This window comes from Papaver somniferum, unplaced genomic scaffold (assembly GCF_003573695.1).
Source record: "Papaver somniferum cultivar HN1 unplaced genomic scaffold, ASM357369v1 unplaced-scaffold_21, whole genome shotgun sequence".
Lineage (NCBI taxonomy): Eukaryota > Viridiplantae > Streptophyta > Magnoliopsida > Ranunculales > Papaveraceae > Papaver > Papaver somniferum.
The window spans coordinates 7227640-7248378 of NW_020631041.1; the positions used below are offsets into that span (position 1 = coordinate 7227640).

General features: G+C 35.9%; 2 protein-coding genes across 2 annotated transcripts; both read right to left on the reverse strand.

Annotated features, from left to right (window-relative positions):
* Positions 1 to 11893: 11893 nt before the first annotated feature.
* Positions 11894 to 12871, reverse strand: LOC113339525 (putative RING-H2 finger protein ATL21A). The gene is made up of 2 exons (XM_026584778.1): positions 12382 to 12871; positions 11894 to 12285 (listed from the first exon to the last, which is right to left on the reverse strand). The coding sequence occupies exons 1-2, from the start codon at positions 12869 to 12871 to the stop codon at positions 11894 to 11896; spliced, it is 882 nt and encodes a 293-aa protein (XP_026440563.1).
* A 1604-nt stretch (positions 12872 to 14475) lies between these two features.
* On the reverse strand, positions 14476 to 15480 carry LOC113339526 (RING-H2 finger protein ATL20-like). The gene is made up of 2 exons (XM_026584779.1): positions 15015 to 15480; positions 14476 to 14855 (listed from the first exon to the last, which is right to left on the reverse strand). Exons 1-2 carry the CDS (start codon positions 15478 to 15480, stop codon positions 14476 to 14478), a joined length of 846 nt encoding a protein of 281 aa, XP_026440564.1.
* Between the last annotated feature and the right edge of the window lie 5259 nt (positions 15481 to 20739).

Consider the following 20739-nt stretch of genomic DNA (forward strand, 5'->3'; position numbering starts at 1 on the left):
TTCTCATTACCAAAAAAAGGGGTACTTGAGAGATTCAACTGATTCAAAACACGTCTAGGAAGGAAGTCATCTGGATCCTGCAGTTGTATCTCGTTATCAGTCATTTTTATAATATCCCTGGTATCACGAACAAAGAATCGTCCAGAAAATGGCAGCTCGAGAACTGTTTTATTCATACTATCGCAGGTTAATTTTGGACGCTCCTAAAATATGCCAAAGCCATGCCGGCCCTACCACATGTCACTGGCTTCCAAACGAAGGCTTGCAACAATCAACGACCGCCCTTCCTCCTGAAATGCAAATCTCATCCATACAAGCTTTCTATCAAACGCATGGCAACTTTTGGCCCAACGCCAAACACTAATTTTGACAGCACCTAAACTATGCCAAAACCCTAGTTTTGGCCGCGCCTAAACAACACCAAAATCCTAGCTCGGCCGCGCCTAAACCATGCCACTGGCTGCAAATGAAGGGTTTTAACAATCAACTGCCACCCTTCCTCCTGAGATACGAATCCCAACCATACAAACTTGCCACCAAACGATTTATGGAAATCTCTTGGCCACGACGCCAAAAACCTAATTTGGCCGTGCCAAGAGCATGCAAGCGCTGCAACCATGTCGTTGGTTTCCAAACGAAGGGTTGCAACAATCTACGACTACCCTTCCTCCAGAGATGCACATCTCATCCGTACAAACCTGCCACCAAACGACTCATGGAAATGTCTTGGATGCGATGCTAACTCTTGGTCAATGACACCAACTTGGCTGCGATGCTAACTCTCTGGTCACGGCACCAACCTGGCTACGATGCCTATTCTTTGGTCACGACACCAACTTGGCTACAAATGCCAAATCCTTTAGCCACGCCACACGTAGAAACATGTTACACGTTTTCCACGAAAACACTCGAGACATCGAAACATGTCACAAACTGGGGGATGCTCATCAGGGTATTGGTCTGGCGGTTTACAGCGTTCGGCGTACACTACGCCCGTTACAGGAAAGTGTCATAAGGGTGAGAAGGTTAGTGAATACAAAAAGTAATGGTGAAACATTTCCTTCATTATGGAAACATCAATTCCAGGCGTTACCCGTTACCATTTGCTTCCATTTACTCAACCGTTTTCACTTCTTACAAGACCAGGTTATGTTTCGTTGCGACTTGTATAAATAGGTCTCACCTATTTCCACCAAGCACAAGTTTTGGTCAGGAGAATACACCACACTCATAAATCACTTGTTAGCTTTCCCATCTGTTAGCTTTCCACTTTCTGATACAAGTCGTCAAACAACTACTCTTCCCGAATCAACTATTCTATTCTCAACACTCTCCTCGCTTCCCTCCCTAGACCAACCCTTTTCCTTGAATTTGTGACTGAAGCAAGTCTGGAATGGCCATTTCTTGGTTTAGGCCGGATTTGTACATATTGATCTCTCGAATCAAAGTACTCCCTCGCAGTACATTGTTTAAGGTTTAGATTCGTTTCTCACCACACACTTGAAATCACCAAAATCAGCAGAAACGGTTTCCACCCTCAAACAGAAGGATAACTAGGGTTTGGAATAGCAAATATTGTGATTTCACATAGCTATTGCCAACGGATTTTCATCTTACAATGTTTTTAGATTTATTTATTTAAATCCTAAGTTTTTTTGAAGATGATTTTGAAGTATTAATCTTTATTGGTTTTATATATTGCAGAAATATGTTATGGGATATGTGTATTTACGTCCGTGAACTATGATTATCTCATATACGTAAAAAGTTAAGTCAATTGTATCCTTATGCAAATATTGATGGAAAATAGAATGAACTTTTGAATATTCCGCAGTATCGATCTTTCCCTGATCCACTTTTATCTGAAAGTACTATATGACTCCGTAAGTTTTCTTATGTTGAGCGTTTCCGATCAGATCAATCAATAAGGTCTCTTGTGGATTAATTTATTCGAGTTTTCTGGATAAAAATTCACGTTTCATGTCGTCTGTTAATGTACAAAGAAATTATTGTAAAAGTAAGGTCGCTCTTGTTGTTCTTTCGGGAATAACATTTTATGTGGGGGGGGGGGGGGGGTTCTTAATTGAACTTGTACTTAATTGCCAAAGCTTTGTGGGGAGTGTGGCTGTGGAATACTGTAGGAGTTATCTTGTATATTTATTAACTCCATGATGAATACACTAAGTTTCGACTATGTGAAATCATCGAAACAAAGTTGATATGTTATCTTTTAGTCATGAAGTATCTCTATGAGAATTTCATTATGATCCCGTTAGTTTTCGTACCGTTGCCAATTTATATTGAAAAAAAGGGGGAGAATTATTTTGTAGTTCACACTACATACATATGTTTCATTGTGAGATGAAGTATTGACTAAGGGGGAGTGATATATATCACCATGGTATTATTGTCAAAGTTGTGATATAACTGAACTTTGATGCTGTGTAATAATACTATGACACTGTGTAACAATATTTGAGAACAACTTTTTTCGTATTGTTATAGCTACGGATCTTCAACAACAATCATGATGAGTCGAACACATTCAGAATCACTGTAATACTTGGATCGGCGAAGAATTCAAGGAATGTTGAAAAACCAAGGAAATCAAGCATGATGGATGAGAAGCTACAAAGTTTGTTTATTTTGTAATCCATATGTATTGATAGTTTTATTACTATAATTATAAAGAGGGAGATTGTTAGAGCACTGCTCGGTCAAACTCGCAAGCATTGCTATCTCAAGCTTGTTTGTCAAGTTTAGTTGATCAAAATTATAGTCTTGATTTCTAGTCTACTTATATGATTTTCGGATTAGGATAGATTGTGTAGTTGAGCTTTAGACTTCACAGCTCTTACAACTGAAGATGAAGATCTACTGAAGAACTCGGAGGAACTTCATCAACAAAAGGTATGCGGAGACTAAAACTTATCTATCACTCAGAAGTCTTTCAATTCTATTATATCTCCTATTCAGACAAAAGTCGTATAACGCACTACAAAAATAATCATCTTTAGCCATGATAAGGTCCCATGGATATAAGTCAATAATCCGTGGCAAGAGATATTTTGCCACGGCTGTCCCCTCGTAACTAATAGTCCAGTGGCTAATAGTTTTTGCCACGATGATAGCCACGATTTTCCTGCCATGTCTATTGGTGTTATTCCAATTGCCACGAATTATTTCGTGGCTAATTAATAGAGCAGATTCACACGTTTTGTGTTAATTAGCCGCAGAAACAAACCACCTGTGGATATTGGTTTAACTATTTTTTATGCTTCTGTTTGACAAAAGGCCATTCAATTTATTTGATTTTTGCTTCTTATTTCAGTTTCAAATAGTCATGAAAAAATAATTATTTACATAAGTGATTCCAACAAAATTATCCATTCATTCAAAAAAATATTACAAGGTTTGCAATTGATTACATTCAAACATCGCAAAGAAGAGCTAAACGAAATATAATTTCGAGTCTAATCTTGAGTTTCCAACTAACAATTAATTTGAACACTAAAAATTAAAATTAAAATGAAAAAGAATAAACAAGGGATGATGTACATTCCTTCACTTCCAATGTGAATCAACAATTGTATCTCCACCGCAACCTTCAAACATATCATTTAGTGAACCTGGAGCATAAAATAGGTACAGTTACACATCAAATCATCAATAGAAACTTAGTACACAACAAGACAAATAAATCGATTTTTTAGCTAGGAGAATTAACCTGCCCAGTGACCAACATGCCAACTTAAACCGAAAGCAACTAGTCCACCACCTTGTAACAGAGTAAAACTAAAGGTTTTCCTATAAAACATACTCTTTTTCACCAAATTCCATCTTGCAACTCTTAAGGAAGACATACCTGCATGTGTTATAAAAATAAATAATCGAGAACTCTTAATGTTAGCACCGCTCTTTTTATAGCTATGTTTCAATGATGGTGGTGGTTCCTCTGATGAGATTTCAGTTTCATGGAACAATAAGAATGCAAGTTCAATTATAAGGCAGGAAAACGCACTGGCAAGAACAATGTGACAGAACTATCAACTCAACCAAAAAGGGTGTGCCAGCGCCAAAAATTGCATACTAAGTTAAAAAGGTAGCATCCAGAAACAAGAATTAATAGACATAATACCATGGACATTTTCTATGTGCGGTTACTTCCGGAAAGAGATATATTGTGCGCACACGACCAATCCCTTATCTCATCCTACACTAGGAAACCAACTCAGTTTAAACATCCAGATGGGATAACAAATAAGTCAATCTGGAAATTAAACTTAGACCTTAAGAGAAACATAAAAGAAACATATTCCACTACAAGCGCTTATAAACCATATATGATTTCAAGAGTAAGAGTTAGAAGACTTAAATATCTATAATTACACCAATCAAAGAACTTCAATAATACTCCGTTATATGTGTATGACAACAAAATCACAATGTTTACCATTACCATCATCGAAGATATCTACTGTTAAAGAAAGTTCTTTAATCAGACAATTCAAAGTTTGGTAGTACCAGGAAATCGAAGGAACAAGAGATTTACTTCCAGCCGAGCTAAAAATCAAGGGACTTAAATCCTACAACTACCACTTCACTTATTTGATGAGTGCAACCAATGCATTCGGAAATGACCATTAGTACGAAAACAAGTATCTCCAAGACTAAGTTTAACATATGAAATTGGATAGAATGAAAAATTACCATATAAGAACTTCATCATTTACAACTTCGAAGAGATCATTAGTCAAAGAATGTAAAGGAATTTCTTTAGAAATAGATCTTCTCAGATAACTGTTGATATGAGCAACATATGATGACTTTGCAGATTCATCAAGTGTATGTAATAACGTCGTCGTCCTTAGCAGCCTAGAGAAATGAAGATAAGTCATTTGCACCACCACCACCCGTTTTAGCATTTGTATGGGCTATCAGTTTCAAATACACCTGCCAATGAAGACAATAGGTTATAATTTCATTTCTTACAATAACAACAAAAATAAATATCAAATCACTCCTCTGCAACGTCCTAGTAGTATCTTCAAACCCTGAACAATTTAACTTACCAATCAAAAATTAGATTTTTAAAATCTCAATTCTCACTAGATGTTCTATTTGTATCAAACAAATATCTAACTTTTAATCAAGAATAAAAAGGTTACATGACTAATACCTGAGCAAATCAATTGAAATTCAATAAATTCAGTATAAAATTGAAATCCCTAGAAACAATTTCCTTCGGAAACTAATATCTTGATGATTTACTTCAATCAATCCATTAGAACAGGTACATAAATATCAGGAAATCAAAGGAACAGGTACATAAATTTCGTTCCAACTTGGCAGAAGTACCACCCGACCTATAAATCAAATCAATGAAGTAAGAAAAGAAGAAATTGGTTGATTTCTTGATTTCATCTGTTCCAACATCAAAAAAAAAAAAATTTAAACCCGAACAATACAGAAAAATGAATGATATAAAATTAGGGGAATGGTACAAAAGGCTTAGGGCCGTGTCGGAAAGTTGATATTTTTGTAGTGACGATATAGACTTTCATATCATATACATTTTTATTTCGAGTTGAGTATAACTCGCTTATCTAATTTTCGAAATATGTGTTGGTAGCATTTTCCTTTAGCTACATTCATCATTATTCTTGACGAGTTTAGTTGGAAAAAATTTATTTGTTCGAAACTGAATAATAAGTAAAAAGATGATCATGTAAAAATTTCCTTGAAACATCTTACATGATTTGTTTGAGAAATAAATTGCCCGGAAACATCTTAGTATTTCTCACACAAATCACGTAAGATGTTAGAATACAATTTCCACATGATCATCTTTTGACTTATTATTTAGTTTCCAACAAATATATTATTTCTAACTAAACTCGTCAAGAATAATGATGAATGTAGCTAAAGAAAAAAGCTATCAACACGTATTCCGAGAAATAGATGAGTAAGTTATACTCAGCTCGAAATAACAAATGTGTATGATATGAAAGTCTATATCACTATACGAATTTTGTCTCAATAGGAGATATAATAGAATAAATATATTTCTGCGTGACAGATAAGTTTTAATCTCCAAATACCTTTTGTTGATGAAGTTCCTACGAGTTCTTCAGTAGATCTTCGTATTCAGTTGTAAGCACCGTGAAGTTTAAAGGTCAACTACACAATCTATCGTAGTCCGAAACTCCTATAAGTAGACTAGAAATCAAGACTATAGTTTTGATCAACTAAACTTGACAAACAAGCTTGAGATAGCAACGCCTTGCGAGTTCGACCAAGTAGTGCTCTAACAGTTTATGTTTCTAAAAACACATATATGGAATGGCGAATGTGTGGGGTTTATATAGTTTCAAGGAGACTCTTGGAGCTATCCTTTAGCGAATAGTAAAATTCTTTCACATCCCTTGGGGGAAGACACCATATGTTGAAAAGGATTAAGTGAGTGTACATACTAAATCGTATTTCTATTCAAAATTTCCAACACATTATATGGAAACCTACAACATCTCTTAAAATCAATTTCCTGATATGGTGCTTGATACATGGTAAACTAAATATCAAGGATATGTTGCACCGAAAAAGTATGAGTCTGTAAAAAAATTGTGAATTGTGTGTAAATGGTGTTGAATCACAAGATCACTTATTCATGCATTGCATAATTGCGCGTAATATTTGTTCTGCAAATCCCTAGTAATTATTGGTCTTATGTTGTTCTTCGTTCCATGAGTATGGTGACAGATACTTGGCATCACAATTATTTATCTGATTCTAGCAATTATTTTTGGATTTTAATCCCGGTTGGTGTTTTCATTTCAATCTGGAATGAAAGAGATTGAAGGACATTTGATGTAAATTATCAATTCAAGACAGATCCTGAGCTAATATTCGATGTTAAGTTCTCTGTTGATTGTTTTGCGTGAGAAGCAGCAGTAGATCAACGAGTACACCTCTAACCGGGACACAATTTTCATCTACTTCTTCTAGAACGTACTTGTGCATTCTTCTCATGTCAATATACATTCTCTTTTGATCAAATATAAAAATTTGTGTTAGTCCTTATTTTGTGGGAGTTTATGAAAGTTGCAACAAATACTATGTGTGGCATTACTAAACAACTGATGTCTAACCCATGGCATATGGATAAAGTAAATGTATATATACTTGGTTGTGTTGATGCTTTATCTGTCTTACTTTTCTTGGGTTGAGTTTACCTTCTGTTTTTGCGCTTAGGCGCTTCTTGTTTTATTTCTCTTTGTTATTTTTCTAATATTCTAACCTTCTGAAGATAAAGTTATTTGGAGGTTGACAAAGAATGGCAGTTTTACTCTTAAATATGCTTATAACAAGCTTTTTGAGAATAGTCTGGGCAATTTACAAGTCTCAACTATTATTCAAAACACAAACATTTGTGGAAGGAGTTCTGGAAAATCAGCACATGGCCAAGGGTTAGACACTTTATTTGGAAGTGTCTTACTGATATTCATCCTACCAGAGTTAGATTAACAAGATATAGTGGGCATTTGTCTAAATTATGTCCATCATGTGCTCAAAATGATGAAGAAATCATGCATGTTTTCTTCAGTTTTCCTTTCTCTAGAGCAGTTTGGATGTCAGTCCCAGGAGGTAGTAATGTTCTCTCAACATCATTTAACATTGGATTTGAAACAATGTTTGAAACCTGGTACAATCAAAGTATGGCGCAGAATGATCAGCATGAATGGCTGAATATGGAAATGGTGGTCACCTGGAGCATTTGGAATGAAAGACGTGAAGTAGTTTTTCAGAACCAAAAAGCCAATCCCAAGGCTACTGCTACCAAAGCCATAAACTTTGCTACTTATATAGTAAATATCCATGAGAGAGATCCACCTCTGCATAACACAGCTTCCGTACCCTCTTTACCCCCTGCTTTATGGAACCTTATTCTGCACCTTACTTAACTCTTAGATGTGATGCTTCTTTTGACTCAAACACTAGACTAACTGGAATTGGTCTGGTTTTACATGATTTTGCAGGAAACTGGAAGGGAAGCCGTGCAAAATACTATGCAGGATTAGATGACTCAGAGCAAGCAGAATGTCTTTCTCTCTTAGAAGCGGTCACATGGAGCAAGGAGTTGTGGATATCTCATCTTGTACTGTAGACAGATCTGAAGAACATTGAGGGGTATATCAATAATAAATATCCTGTCATTTCCTGGGAGAATGAAGCTATTCTGTTTGATGCTATGAACTATTTAAACACCAACATATCTAGTTGGAAGTGCTTTTTTATTCCTAGAGTATGTAATAAAGCTGCTGATGAGCTTGCGAAATTCAGTAGAAAATTTAGAGTTGGGAGAACATAGTTAGATAGACCACCTACTGTTACTGAAGCTCAAATGTCTTTTGATTCTTCGAACTTTATTGATTAATAAAATCATAATTGTTTGCGGCAAAAAAAATAAAATATAAAATATTCTAACCTTTTTGAGTCATGCAAAAAGAAAAGTGAGATCAAAACCTGGATGCCCACATCGTTAACCTGGATTAAATAATAGGCTCACCCTTGCAACACTGAGGAAGGAATAATTTTCTTTCTCCATCTTAATATGAATTTAGTGAATATATCCTGATAAACCATATTGACGAAAGTTTCAAGAAAGTAGCCCGGTTTCATTGTCGTACAATGGTAAAATTATTAGGTGAGGATATCAATGATTTGAGTTCGAAACTCGCCAGCACCAATAACGATCAACAAAAAGAAAAATCAAGAAATTTACGGTCTTTGATTTCTTCAAAGTTGGATTGTAATTTATAATTAAGCATTTGATCGTTTCCCTACAGTTACAAAGTCAGCAGAACATTCTCCATCATTTGAGTAGACACTCAATATCAATAAGTGAAAACTACAGGGAGACCCATTCTCCCAGACTTTTCTACTATGAAACCCACGCACAGAAAAACACAGGCGCGCACCCATTTTCTGGAAGAAAATTATTCTCAAACCCACAATTTCAAAAATTATGTTTTCGTCTGTTTTAATGGTCGAATTAAACTTCTTCTTCAGTTCTTTTTCCTGTTCCACCAAATGTGAAGTAATCGTTAAAATCTCTGGTGCAGGTTCAGGATTTGTCTCACAAGACCTATATCTTCATGGGTTCTTTAGTGTTTCGATCAAATTACCAGCAGATTATACAGCTGGGGTTGTCGTTTCCTTCGATGAAGAAATCAAGTTAGAACTGGAAGATGGTGATGCTATTAATGTTTGTGATTAATCTCTTCTCTGTTGCTGGATCTAGGGTTTGAACTTGATGCTTCCACAGATCGAGAAAAAGAGAAGAGTTGCTCAGAAATTGAAGCTCGGATTCTGAATTTGCTTCTGAGATTCAGATGGAAATGGTGGTGAATTTTAATTCAAAGCGGCGATTTGAGAAACAGATGATTAATAGAAAAATGGTGGTTCAGATGAATTTCAAGGGTTAGAAGATAATATGCCGTTGTTGTGTATTGGGGGTTTTAAGTGAAGAAATATGAAACTGGGTTTAGTGTTTGAGCAGTTGAGGAAGAGAATAAACTGAGATGCTCATGTCACTAGATTCATCATTGTTTTGTTGTTGGTGATGACTTGTAACCGATAGTGCTGTCTCAATATCTCCAATAGTTGAACCTAAGTAGAAGCTGTGTTCTGGTGGTTGTAGTTCAATTTGCAGGTCAATTTGGGTATCGAAATGGTGGCTGCTGTTTGGTGAAGATGTCAGTGGAATTGAGATTTGTTCATGAGCAGAAGCAATGGGTTTTTGAGAGCACTTCGATTGCAACAAGAAAAAGGAGATGTGCCTGTGCTTTGGTGGTTTTGCAACCGAGTTTGGAGCTGAACTGGGTTCGATTTGAGCTGATATTTCAGCAGTAAAATGTTGCTTCTATACAATTGAATGATGAACTGTTTAAAGGGATTCGAATTGGATTAGTGTTGACAGCGGTGTGGCTCAAGTTTGTAAGGGTTTGGTCAAGTTTTTCTCAGGCGAAGGAGCTGGTGTTGCTGCTACGTCGGAAGTAGAGCTGTTGAATAAAGGGCAGTTCAGGCAAGCAAGGAATGAGGCTGGAATGACCAAGTTTGGGACTTATTTTGGTTGTATGTTGAGCTGAAGTTCAGTCTTAAGATATGTATTGTTGCAGCTGTTTTCCAGGGATGCTGATGAATATTTACAGAGAGTCAGTGAAGGAGATATAACAATAGGAGGCAGATATGATGGCATTCTAAGCCGTGTACTGCTGGGATGATTTGCGTTTGTTTTTGAGGACTCAGGGCGTGGTTTAGAAGCCTGAGATGAACAAGGATAAGGAGGTTTATGGAACATATATCATGGGTTTGTATATGGCAGTAAAGATCTCTTACTAACTCGGCATCATCTTCTATTGACCCATCAAACCAATTAGTTGCCGCTCTTAGTAAATATTCCTCCATTACGATGATCTTCAACTTAACGTATACAATTCACCGTATTACCAGAAGAAAAAGAAGTATTGATGGTAGTATAAGTAAATATGATGAAATAAAGGGATAGGTGTTGTTGGTTGGAAAGCTACATATGTATTGGTGGTGTTGTTGTCCATAATGGCTGAATAATCTGTTATGCAACTCTAAAAACAATTGCATAACCTGTTATGCATCTACAAAATTTGTTGCATAACATGTTATGCAGTCCGAAAAATGATTGCATAACACGTTATACAACAACATTTTTGTTAGTATTGAAACCAACAAAAAATAAGGTTGCATAACTTGTCATGCACCTACAATAATATCTACATAACATGTTATGCAGTCGTGAAAATGGATGCATACCCTGTTATGCATCCGAAAATATGACTGCATAATGCATTATGCATCGAGAAAATTGTCGCACAATCTTTTATGCATCGAGAAAATAGATGCATAACATGATATGCATTCGTAAATATGGATATATACTGCATTATGCATCAATTTTTTATACTCAAGAAGGGTGCGAAAACAATGGGTACATGACTTGTTATAGATGCATAACTTTGTTATGCAGTCGAGAAAATGGTTGCATAATTCGTTATGCGTCTGCATAATGCATTATGCATCCTTTTTAGTGGCTGCATAATGGTTATGTATCAAGTTTTCGAAAATTTTGCCTAAAACGATGATCACCTCCGATTTTTTCATGAAAAACAAAAATTTGATATTGTTGTTTGTACTCGTTGCGTAGGTCTCTTTAAAAGATTTCCAACCATGTAAAATTTGTAAATTTCTAAGGTGCGGATTTTTAGATATGTTATGTCCAAGTTGAGTTTCCAATTATACCCCTGATGCATAACTCAGTCATGCAGATGCATAATCCGTCATGCAGAAGTTTTTAATAATTTCATATAATTATGAGTGTCACGGAAATAATTATGGGTGTCACAGTATCCAAAATTAATTGTGGGCCTAAGAATGAGAATTTTTTTTTTTTGGTCTCCCCCTAATTTTCCCTATCAATAAATTACATGATAATATTTTAAACGGTCCGCGAGTTATAACCCCAAAGGTGTCACCATCCTTCCACAAAAAACCCATAATACAAAAGTAACACAAAAACCCCATCAAAGCAAAATTAACACAAAAACCCCAAATTTAAATGTTGGTTTCATCAAATTTGATGAAACCAACATTTAAATTTGGGGTTTTTGTATCAATTTTTAAAAATTGGGGATTTTTGTATCAAATTTTGTTTACGATGGACTTTTAATGGATCCCAACATTTGAGTGGGATTTTTGTACCACAAATTTGGTCACCTTAAATTTTTATGACTAATTTTGTATTTTAAAATATAAAGAAGTGCGCAACATAAAAAACGGATGGGAAAGGAAATTTTCTTTTTTAAGGGAAAGGAGATGTCCGGCAGACAGGACACGTCAAGTTCAAACGAAACCAAGAATCAATACAATCAGCATGGAAATAGTGGTTACAGATTGGCATTATCTTTACCACCTCTTTAGGTTGATACTCTGACAAACATATTGAACACAGATTAATGTCTTGATTAGGCAGTCGTCCACTCTCACTAATAACTACTGTGGGAAAGGATTGTACTGCAGACACATCAAGACTGGTGTTGATAGTGACTACTTGTGAGGAGTTCGCTATCTCAGCATGACCACGACCACCATCAGAGAAAAAGCCTTTATTTCTTAAAACATGGTAGCACAAAACAGCGATCACTAAGACAGTTGGTATAATGATGCCTACGACAAGATGAATTATTCTATCAACTGCGATATTAAATAATTTGTTATCAGAAGGGTAGTTTATTTAATTTCATCTACTGAAAATGCATAAGGATGGTGCAAGAAAGGAAGGATGCTAACCATTACGGATATCACGGCAATAGTAAGGTGGAAAGTTCGATTTTTCATTGCAATTTCGTTTGCAGTATGGTGCTTTCAAATTCCACGTAAGACGAATGGTTTCATATGGAAACCAAAGATATCTGTACATAATCGAAATGTATTCAACTGGAACTGGCATAGTAGCAATTAACGTACAATTTGCATTAATACCAACGGAACTTGTTGAAGCTGTAACGAATACTTTGTGTGTAGAGTTACCAAGGCAACTGATGTTCTTCCAAGAGTAAGAAGACGAAAAGAAAGTATCTGATGGGCAGCTAAAAAACGAAAAAGTCTCATACTGATTAGCAAAGAAAGGGGTACCCGAGAGATTCAACTGATTCGAAATACGTCTAGGAAGGCAGTCATCCGGATCCTGTAGTTCTATCTGGTTAGAAGTTATACCATAGTTGATATCATGAACGAAGAATCGTCCCGAAAATGGCAGCTCTACAACCGTTCTGTTCATATTATCACAGGTAAGATCAAAACCGGGGTGACCACATCTTTTACCTTGACGTCCTTTTATTCTGAAAGGAAATAAGATGAAAGGCTCACCTTTTCTACACCGATATATCTCACAATTTTGAGCATTCACATTGAAATTGTGAAAACGAAGGAAACAGAACAAGAAAAAAGGAAGTATGATTATTGAGGTTTCCATTTAGCAAACACAGACTCATTTTCCTGCTCCCATCTCAATTGTATAAGAACTTTAAGAATATTTCATTATTTACGAAAGTTTCAAGAAGTTAAGTATCCAATGTCTTTGATTTCTTCTTCAGTTGAATTGTAATTTTAATATATTTGAAGTTTTCAAAAGGGAATTATAAGGGTCATGTCACATGAGAGTTCTTGCAGAGTCACACGACATGTTGAGTTCCGATGCAATAACACAAATTCATGGACCCAAATTCGTAGTCCATATATCCGCCAAACATACATACTAGTACTAAATAAGATGCACAACCATTTCCACAAGAAAAATAAATAAAATAATAATAATGAAAAATACATCTCGAACCCCATCATACGTGAGGATGAGGTGGCTAATTTTATACTCCTAATTAATGCCTAGAAATTCATTTATATCCCGTCCATAATTCTGCTTCACCCATAAATTTGAGGACCTGGAGTGGAGATTATTCTGATAATTTTTGGCAAACAATGAAATTTAGAAAGTAATGGAAATAGAATAAGAGGAAAGGAAATATGATTATTGAGGCACCCATAATCTAAACTGGGGGTAAATATTGATACATTTTGTTCCTCCATTTTGAAAATGGGTAGGATGAAACAATTTACATCCTGGTGATTTTTATATTTTTGTCCATTTAAACAATATCAAAATTTAAATGTCTTTTTCACCCAGAAATTGTTGATTTTGGTCTTTTTAACCAATTTTGTGGAAATTTAAATCTCATGTTATTGTTAATTTGATTTCATCAAATTTGAATTGTTGTTTGAATAGATTTTCAAAGGGTTGTTCTATGAAGACCTGGTAGCTTCTTGGAAGGAGAGATGGTATGTGAAGCTTTTGTATGTAACCAGACGAGGTTGTATAATGACCGGTGGAGCTTATTCCCGAAGTGTCTTTCATTTTTTTCCGAATTACCGCTCATCCATCTCTAAATAACGGCCGAAAATGTACATGTGAAGAAGAAAAGGTGTTTTCTGGTCAGATTGTTATAGTGCCAGCTGCACAGTTAGCAGGTGGAGATTGTAACTATGCGTTGCGTCACCTCATCTGTGGCCACAAATTAATTCTTCCCATAACTTCTTGTGTTCTACCAAGTCAGCATAATTCTTCTACGCATAACATTTCTCTCGAAATCAAAAATGCCCGATGAATAAACTAGTTAAACAATAAACATTGATGCTAATTACATTGTAAACTTCATGAGTAGAGAGGAGGTATCCACAAGTCTCTCGGAAGTTTCAAAAAGTTAAGAGTGCAACTCTAGTCCTTGATTTTCTCAAAGTTGAATTTTTAATTTATAGTACATATTTGATGTCTTCAAAATGGATTTTTTTTTCCTGCTTGAGTTTGTCAATGGAGGATGGTTAGCCGTTTTAAGCAACGAGAAATTTCCTGCAGACAGGACATGATGACTTCAAATGTAGCCAGACATCAATGCAATCAGCATGAAAACAATGATTACACGAAGGGAAAATCTTCAGTGTCTCTTTAGGTTTATATTCTGACAGACATATTGCACAAGTATTAATTTCTGGATTTGGTAGACGTCCGCTCTCTCCAAGAACTACCATGGGAAATGATTGTATTGCAGAGCCACTGAGACCGGTGGTGTTTATAATTGATAGTGGTGTAGTTTGTACAACTCTTGATGATACATCTTGTGTGGGGCTGTTTGCACGGGAGATACAGTACATAACAGAGCCAAATAGAATTGTAAATGCGATGCCTATGCTGATAAGGAATTTTCTAGTATCTGCAATAAGTAAAAATAAGAAAAAAAAACGTAGGATAGCTTGTTGTTAGTAATTTATAACAATTGGCTAAAGGCTGATTAAGGTCGGGGGACTCGGGAAGAAAACTCTTTCATGCAAAGCTTAATTGGGAAAAGAAAATGTAAGGAGAGGATGCTAACCAAAATTATCAGCAGTATTAGAAACGCCGGGGTTCTCATTCCATTCCCATGTAAGATGAAGAACAATTTCATATGGAAACCGATCAGTGTAAATATCCGAATAAGCACGGCGGTTTATTGGAACTTTTATGGTATCAATTAGGGAACACTTTAATGAAAGCCATGAACTATCTCTACTTGCTTGAGGTGTGGCAAATACTTTGTGTGTGGAGCTACTAAGGCAGCTAATGCTCGTGGAATAGGACAATATGGATTCGGAAACATTTGAAGAGCAATTAAAGAATGAATAACTCTTAAACCTGATAACATTGAAAGGTGTACCAGAGGGATTGAACTGGTTTAGAAAACGCCTAGCGAGACAGTTATCTGGATCCTGAAGTTGTATCTCGTTATAAATACTGTCATAGTTGATTTTGTTGACGATGAATCGTCCAGAAAATGGAAACTCTAGTACTGTTCTGGTCATATTATCACAAGTAAGATCAAAACCTGGAAAACCACATCGTTCGTCTTGAAGACCTTTTATTCTGAAAGGATATGAGATAACAGGCTCATAATTGCTACACTGATTATTCCGGCAATTTTTGGCACTCGCTATAAAATTTGGAAAATAAAGGAAAGAGAACAAGAAGAGAGGAAATATGATGATTGAGGAACCCATTATCTAAACTTGGAGTAAATACAGGTACATTTTCTTGCTTCAACCTCAATTATATTAGAACTAAAAGAACATTTCCAAATAAACATTTAGAACTAAGAAATTTAAAATCTAATGTTAATGTTAATTTGATTTCTTCAAAGTTGAATTGTTGTTTAAGCTAGTATTCTTCGAAGACCCGGTAGCTTCTTGGAAGGAGAAACGAGGAAGTGCATATTATGTAGCTTCTTTGATTGGGTTGTATAATGTTCGTTGGAGCTTGTTTAATGTGAACTTGTTCCTAAAGTGCCTCTGATTGTTTACTTATTACTGGAAATGTACATGTGAAGAAGAAAAGATGTTCTCCTGTCTCATTTTATTTTTTTTAATTTATGTAAGAAGGTTAAAAGAAAAACGAGAAATAAAATGAGCGGCGAGGTAAAAGGCAACCATGCAATCACCAAGGCTCTTCTTGGGCAAATGGGTTCTTTTCCCAAGGTCCTTATAGCTCCGGTCTCATCGTTATAGTGTCAGCTGCACGGTTAGCAGCTGGAGGCTGTAACTATGCATCAGCTGTGGCAATTAAGTCAGTCTTCCATGGCTAAGTTTCAAAGGAACCCAAATCCTCAATGAGGAGCTTCTCGAATCATACTACTGAGACCCTAACCTTGTAGTGTGAATGTAGGATGGGCTAAATGGAATAACAAAAATTTGTATTTATATAAGTTTCAAATTCTAGTTTGAATTGGTCCCGACCCAAAATCATCCGGGCCGATATAACCATGAATCAACGGCCCTTGACACTGAGTTATACCTCAGATTGGATTCGACTCAATTACCAATCGTCGGAGTACATAAAGGCAGGGCCTGCCATGATTAGGTAGTAGGTCAATCCAAATTTAGTTTCGAAACAACTCACAATGAAATCCATAATATGTCAAGAGAAGAATTTTGAGATTGTATTAGTTCATTGATCTTCCTTTATTCCTCCGTTTCTGGAAAAGTGTTACTTTTACTTTATCAATTTGGTTTATTCACTTTTCCAAAAACGGAGGTAGTATGTCGGAGTCTGAGAAGAATCTGTAAAATGCTAGTCATGTGTAGATACAGAATACCACACACTAATAACGCATGCGAAGCACTGCTTATCAAGACCAAGCGAAGACAACCGTGTACAACTCGTTCAGAATGACACATTTGGTGACGTCAGCCTAATTATGAGTAAAGTGTGAAGATCGTGCGATGTTATAGAATATGTGTGAGAAGAGGCAGTGTAAGCGTGCGTTAATGACGAATGCCAAATCCGAAAATAAGGGCTTTATTAGCTGTCATCCACTATGTAAATCCCTATATAAGGGACCGAGCGACATTGTATTGAGAGAGATCTTTTTGAGAGCTTAGATAAAGGAATTTAGGAGACAGAAAGATTGTTTGTTCTCCAAGTTAGAGCTTTCTTATAACTTTGTATCCAAATTAAAGATCTAATGAATGTTCTTATGAATTTTATGATGATTACTTGAGTTGTTCTATAGATTTCATTAAGGTTGTGGTTGTGGGATTTCATGCAACTACATTTTGACGCTAGAAACAGGGACGGAGTGATACGCACTGTTGGTGGAGTTTCTTGAAAACAAGTTAAAAGATATTCATAATCTTGGAAAAATTTGAAAGTTTAGATCTAAAAGATTTAGTGAACAATCTTTGTTGTTTCAAAAAAACAATCATCATTAGTACATTGTTATAGACAGAAAAGATGGTGAGACAAGCAATTGCAGCAGGACAAGCAATTGCAGCAGAAAAAGCAGTAGCAATTAGAAGGAGTAGAAGAATCTCCGGTAGAAGAAGGAGCGAAATGGCCGAATCCTCAAAGATGGGAGAAAGAAGCAACAGAGGAAATCAAGTCCAAACTCATATTCAAAATGAACCAATGCAGAATAGAATTATCGATTACGATAGAGTAAGCGATCATACTTCACAAACAGATTCAACAAAAGAAGAAGAACAAACAACTGTGGAGGAAGGACTTGTAGAAGGAAATGAAGAGAACATGACAATCTAAAAACTTTGACAGAGACTAGTTGCAGAAAGGAGGAGAGAAGATGAGGAGCGTGCGAATCTAACACGACAAAATAATGAGTTAAGAGAAGATAACCTAAGATTACAAGAGAAAAGATCAAGAAGCACCACACGCTCAAGGTCAAGGTCAAGTAGTAGTACATCAAGACGTGGTCGATCTAGTAGGAGAGATATTAAAAAAGAACCACCTTCGGATAACATTGCCGATAACTTTCAAATAAATGATGATTTACAGGATCCACGCGATGAACATCGCATAGAACAACAACAAATTGATGATCGGTACGTACAACATGACGATGATAACCGCATGTAAGAGGGAAACAAAGGTAATATACATGAACAACAAGGCGAGCGGTATCGCGTGCGTCATGATCAAGATGTTGTGAATGACTCGGAACAAGGGAGAATTATATTGCACGGAAGGGAATTGCGAAGACATCAACGTGATCGTGCATATGAAGCTGAGAGATATAACACCGCATAGATTGATGCAAAATACAAAAGAGAAAGGCTTATGAGAAGAAGAGAAGAAACCAAAGAATAATAACTACAAGAGTCGATACGTCAGAACAGGCGTGAAAATAGAGAATAACAAGCAAAGGTTGAAAAGGCCAATGAAACAACACCAAGTGGTGAATGGACAAATCTTAAGAGAGTTAGCGTAGGTAAGAGAAATGATAACAACAAGAAGAGAGGGAGGAAGACGATAATTGGATGAGGCCATTGAAGAAGCAGGAAAAACACCATTTGCAAGGCAGATACATATGACGGGAATACCACCTAAGTGCAATTTACCTGTGTACACTAATATTTTTGATGGAACCACTTGTGTTATACAACACATAAAATCTTATGTGAGATTTTTATTATAGTGGGAAGATCATGATGCGGTTCTATGCAAATATTTTCCATCCATCTTATCAGGAGAAGCTCTAAAGTGGTTCCAGGGATTACCCAAGAGAACAATAAGGTCATTTAAACCATCTACAATTAATATTCCTAGGAGTATATATCAGTAATAATGTATTACACCCAAGTGTAAAAGAGGTGTTTGGTCTGTGAAGAATGACAAATGAGGGCCTGTGAAGCTTAACCATGCAATGGAGAACTATGTGTAGTAACATGGCTGGTAGATTAGATGAGAGAAACCTCATACTAGCATTCATTAACGCACTCTTCACAACAGACTTGTTGTATACGCAGATATTCAGAATCAAAAATACCATATCAATGACAGAGTTACGCGAGTATCAGGAGGAGTATATCGCTCTTGAAGAAAAGCAGAAAGAAATGGAGTCTTATCCTGTTGCGAACGCAAGTACAAAAGAAGGGAATGCAAGTCTACTCCAAAAGATAACAAACACAGTTGCAAGCACATCTCAAGGAAGACAAGAAAAAGTGATGGTTGAAGATCAACAGAAGCTATTAGCTATGGGTAGTCGGGATCAAGAAGAATCTCAAAGAGAAAGACAATTCAATAATCATGGAGGAAATAATAAGATTAAAAGACTTAATAACCAACCAGAAGGATATGGAGGTCAAAAGCAATATTATAATCAAGGTCAAGGAAGTAATAAAGTAGTCTGGGGCACATAAAGAAGCCACATCTAAATACTGCAATAGACAAAATCTGGGAAGCCATTATGTTAATGAAACAAATACCAGCACCACCAAAATGGGAAAAGAACCACCACCATGGAGGAGAAGTAGAGAATTATGTGGTTATCATTGCTTTCATGGTCACACAACAAAAAACTGTAGGAGTTATCTTGTATATTTATTAACTCCATGATGAATACACTAAGTTTCGACTATGTGAAATCATCAAAACAAAGTTGATATGTTATCTTTTAGTCATGAAGTATCTCTATGAGAATTTCATTATGATCCCGTTAGTTTTCGTACCGTTGCCAATTTATATTGAAAAAAAGGGGGAGAATTATTTTGTAGTTCACACTACATACATATGTTTCATTGTGAGATGAAGTATTGACTAAGGGGGAGTGATATATATCACCATGGTATTATTGTCAAAGTTGTGATATAACTGAACTTTGATGCTGTGTAATAATACTATGACACTGTGTAACAATATTTGAGAACAACTTTTTTCGTATTGTTATAGCTACGGATCTTCAACAACAATCATGCTGAGTCGAACACATTCAGAATCACTGTAATACTTGGATCGGCGAAGAATTCAAGGAATGTTGAAAAACCAAGGAAATCAAGCATGATGGATGAGAAGCTACAAAGTTTGTTTATTTTGAAATCCATATGTATTGATAGTTTTATTACTATAATTATAAAGGGGGAGATTGTTAGAGCACTGCTCGGTCAAACTCGCAAGCATTGCTATCTCAAGCTTGTTTGTCAAGTTTAGTTGATCAAAATTATAGTCTTGATTTCTAGTCTACTTATATGATTTTCGGATTAGGATAGATTGTGTAGTTGAGCTTTAGACTTCACAGCTCTTACAACTGAAGATGAAGATCTACTGAAGAACTCGGAGGAACTTCATCAACAAAAGGTATGCGGAGACTAAAACTTATCTATCACTCAGAAGTCTTTCAATTCTATTATATCTCCTATTCAGACAAAAGTCGTATAACGCACTACAAAAATAATCATCTTTAGCCATGATAAGGTCCCATGGATATAAGTCAATAATCCGTGGCAAGAGATATTTTGCCACGACTGTCCCCTCGTAACTAATAGTCCAGTGGCTAATAGTTTTTGCCACGATGATAGCCACGATTTTCCTGCCATGTCTATTGGTGTTATTCCAATTGCCACGAATTATTTCGTGGCTAATTATTAGAGCAGATTCACACGTTTTGTGTTAATTAGCCGCGGAAACAAACCACCTGTGGATATTGGTTTAACTATTTTTATGCTTCTGTTTGACAAAGGCCATTCAAGTTATTTGATTTTTGCTTCTTATTTCAGTTTCAAATAGTCATGAAAAAATAATTATTTACATAAGTGATTCCAACAAAATTATCCATT

Coding starts and splice junctions, on each gene's coding strand:
- LOC113339526 (XM_026584779.1), bottom strand. CDS start 15,480: ATGACCAGAACAGTACTAGAGTTTCCATTTTCTGGACGATTCATCGTC. Junction 14,856..15,014: donor TAATACTGCTGATAATTTTG/GTTAGCATCCTC, acceptor TACTTATTGCAG/ATACTAGAAAATTCCTTATC.
- LOC113339525 (XM_026584778.1), bottom strand. CDS start 12,871: ATGAACAGAACGGTTGTAGAGCTGCCATTTTCGGGACGATTCTTCGTT. Junction 12,286..12,381: donor TTGCCGTGATATCCGTAATG/GTTAGCATCCTT, acceptor TTAATATCGCAG/TTGATAGAATAATTCATCTT.